The sequence below is a fragment of the Osmerus mordax genome, chromosome 6 (genome assembly GCF_038355195.1).
Source record: "Osmerus mordax isolate fOsmMor3 chromosome 6, fOsmMor3.pri, whole genome shotgun sequence".
Taxonomy (NCBI): Eukaryota; Metazoa; Chordata; class Actinopteri; order Osmeriformes; family Osmeridae; genus Osmerus; species Osmerus mordax.
In genome coordinates this window covers 4,117,510-4,121,072 of record NC_090055.1, presented here as the reverse complement: position 1 = coordinate 4,121,072, position 3,563 = coordinate 4,117,510, and the positions used below count along the sequence as shown (strand labels likewise).

The 3,563-nt window shown below is 43.6% G+C and overlaps 1 protein-coding gene across 1 annotated transcript; it reads left to right on the top strand.

Moving 5' to 3' along the window:
- Positions 1-3,147, top strand: fbl (fibrillarin). The gene is made up of 9 exons (XM_067238044.1): positions 1-103; positions 685-837; positions 978-1,112; positions 1,267-1,361; positions 1,464-1,634; positions 1,804-1,936; positions 2,058-2,170; positions 2,283-2,428; positions 2,652-3,147. The coding sequence occupies exons 1-9, from the start codon at positions 94-96 to the stop codon at positions 2,674-2,676; spliced, it is 981 nt and encodes a 326-aa protein (XP_067094145.1). The 5' UTR covers positions 1-93; the 3' UTR covers positions 2,677-3,147.
- Positions 3,148-3,563: the final 416 nt, after the last annotated feature.

The following is a 3,563-nucleotide window of genomic DNA, read 5'->3' as shown; positions in this document are numbered from 1 at the left end:
GGGAAGTGTAGCGTCTGCAGAGTACACGGAGAAGCAACTTCGGTGCAAGCAAGAAAAGGCGCAGGCAAAAACTGATCCAGACAACGACAAGATATGAGACCAGGTACTTTTGATTATATATAAATACTACCCATATCAATTATAATTTGTGCTTGGTGAACGATTTAGGAAGATTCAATAACGTGTCTTAATTATGTGAGCATTTCGGCCTTCTTCGTAAGGGTTGCTATTATTGAAAGCACGGAAACCGTTCACAAGATTAAGTTCACATTTCTTTATAAAATGTGATGTGTGTTCTTGGCTAGTTTGTGAATGTTGTAACTGTCGATGTGTAGCACTCAAAACAATAAATGTACCTATCTGGCAAGTTTGCTAGCTTGCCCACATGGCATCAGAATTGGTATTTTAGATAGTCTGGGAAATCTACACGTGGTGTCCACGAGCGACTCCATGTCTTTCTCGACTTTTTATAAAGACTTGTCTAAGAAAGCACTTTGTTAACCCAAGTACAAACCAGTAGGGCTAGCAAGTTCTTTGTAATTTATTTTCAACAATTTGGCCAAAACGGGCCCCACAAGGTTAATCATTATTGGCATTTGCACTTCTTGTAGCGTCCATTTGAGCTTGTATGTATACTTTTTTTTACGCGAATCCGACACAAATATTTCTGACTTTATTCTTCAGGGTTCAGTCCGCGGGGTGACCGTGGCGGTCGAGGCGGCTTTAGGGGTAGAGGAGGGTTCGGAGACCGTGGAGGCAGCCGTGGCGGATTCGGAGACAGGGGTGGTGGAGGATTCGGAGACCGGGGTGGAAGAGGCGGATTCCGCGGCAGAGGTGGTGAGTAACGTCAACACGAGTTTCTTTAAACAAGATTCTCTGTGCGGTCACAATATTGGAACAGCCCAGGGTTTTCTAAACCAGAAACTACAATGTCTCATAAATGAATGAGCTGTCCATAACATTTGTTATTCTTTAAGGTGGTGGTGGCTTCAGGTCCCCCGAGGGTGGCTTCAGAGGCCGTGGAGGAGGCAGAGGTGCACCAAGAGGAAGAGGAGGTCGTGGTGGTTTCAGAGGGGGTGCCAAAGTCACAGTGGAGCCTCACAGACATGAAGGTGAGATGAGTAACACATGTGCTGTCACTTACAAAAAGTGGGATTTACATTATTACCATCTACCAGGAATTTTTGCTTTGTCCATTGACTTGATTTGCCTACCATATTAATATATAGGTGGAGGTTAACCGTTGTGGTCATATTTCTTTCAAAGGTGTGTTTATCTGCCGTGGTAAGGAGGATGCTCTGGTGACCAGGAATATGGTGATTGGCGACTCGGTTTATGGAGAGAAGAGGATCAATGTTGAGGTGAGCCATTTCACATCATACATTGCCAACATGGATGCCCTGCAGTCGCTGTAAATACAGTAGAATGGACCATCTGTAATCTTTTTTTTTTTTTATCAACAGGAAGGAGAGACGAAGATTGAGTACAGAGCATGGAACCCTTTCCGGTCTAAGCTAGCAGCTGCTATATTGGGGGGGGTGGACCAGATCCACATCAAGCCTGGGGCCAAGGTCATGTACCTGGGAGCTGCCTCAGGAACCACTGTGTCCCATGTGTCAGATATCGTTGGACCTGTGAGTTGATCCTTCGGTTGTCGCTCTAACGCACCAGTTCTCTTTAGAATCTACTAACCATCCTTTGCTATTGATCCCTTTGTGTAAATGCATGCATACATTCACTCATTCATTTAATTCCTTCCTTAATAACTGTCTGACCCTGTGCTGCTGCTTCCTGTTTGGACAGGAAGGACTGGTGTATGCGGTGGAGTTTTCCCACCGGTCGGGTCGTGACCTGCTCAATGTTGCCAAGAAGAGAACCAACATTATTCCTATAATTGAAGATGCCCGTCACCCACACAAGTACCGCATGCTTGTTGGTACGTTCACCAACTGAATTTAGTGGAATTTTTTTTGCCATGGCCAAACTTCAAGAGCCACTATTTACACTTTTTTTTCTGACTTATGAACACTTCCTTCCTTTGTACCTGGTGTTGGTAGGCATGGTGGATGTCATCTTTGCCGATGTTGCCCAGCCTGATCAGACCAGAATAGTCGCCCTCAATGCTCACAACTTCCTGAAAAACGGTGGACATTTTGTCATCTCCATCAAGGTACAACACTTCATCGATTGCATCCGAAGTTGTGCACACAGTATTTGTAAAAAAAAAAACAACAAAACTTTTGCTAATAAGGGTGCATGTAACATTGAGTTTCTTGTTTCAGGCCAACTGTATTGACTCAACTGCTGCCCCAGAGGCTGTGTTTGCTGCTGAGGTGAAAAAAATGAGCTCAGAAAACATGAAGCCCCAAGAGCAGCTCACTTTGGAACCATACGAGAGAGATCATGCCGTTGTTGTGGGCATCTACAGGTATACAGCACCTCCTGGCTTTGTCTTTCCTGTTTTGGCCCGAGGCTTGTATAACTAGTATTAATGTAAATACCTTTTGGTGAAGGGAGTGTTGAAATAACGCACAACTTCACTTGCATGTTGACTACTGATCACTGACCTTCAGATTACTGACCGAGTCTTGATTAAAGGTTCTCTTGAATGTGGTTTTGGGTCATGTTCTGACTTTCTCCCTCTTTTGTAGACCACCCCCCAAGCAGAAGAAATGAGCCATCCCTTGACATCTGTGGCACAGTGACTGTAAAAAGCCATGTCACCCCTTCGCCACTGGAGGGCGCCAGCTCGCAGCATACAGACTCTGGAATTCCTCTTGCTTGCTACTTAGTACAAACTAACCATGTACCTGCTTTCAGGTGAAGTATGACACCCACCTGGGAGAAGAGCACATTTAAGATGGGGGCTTTCCAGGGGATCCTGTAACTGTGTACTGAGTAACTGTACAGAGCTTGATATAGTGATTTATCTTTGTGACATTTTAGTTTTGTTTTATTTCTTCATGCAATCTTGTCCACTTGTATAGGTTTGCAGTTTCAATTTATCAATGATAAAAAATAAAAGTCGATAGCAATATTTCTTTGTTGGTTGACGTCAAAACAAATATTTACTTTTTCTCTGACTGTAATATTGAACCCTGTTTTTTTAATAAAACATGTATTGACGTGTATTCCAGTCTACCAGAAGATGGCTTTGGTGATTGTATTAATTTTTACAACCTGTCAGTGTTGCTCGTGCTAAACTGGTACTCTGAGCTTTGGGTAGCCCAGTGATTTGAATTCTAACCCATTTGTCTACATACTGCGCAAATTCAACAAGATATGGCAGAACGAAATAATAACTTGTTTTGAATGGTATGACATGGTTAATTTACAAGTCGCATACAAGTTATTCTTACAACCGCAAATCGCAGAACAAGACTTAATTGTTACTCGATGGGTGATTGCAGTGCGTTTGTTTGGGCGGCCATTTTGTGGGGAAATATCTTTGGAAGTTCCGAGAACGTGCTTCAGTGTCGAGTGCGCGCTTTCGTGCAGAGTGCAGACCCTTCTCGCAGACTAGAGCTAGCTAGTGTTGGTGTGACCAATATCAGATCCTTAGG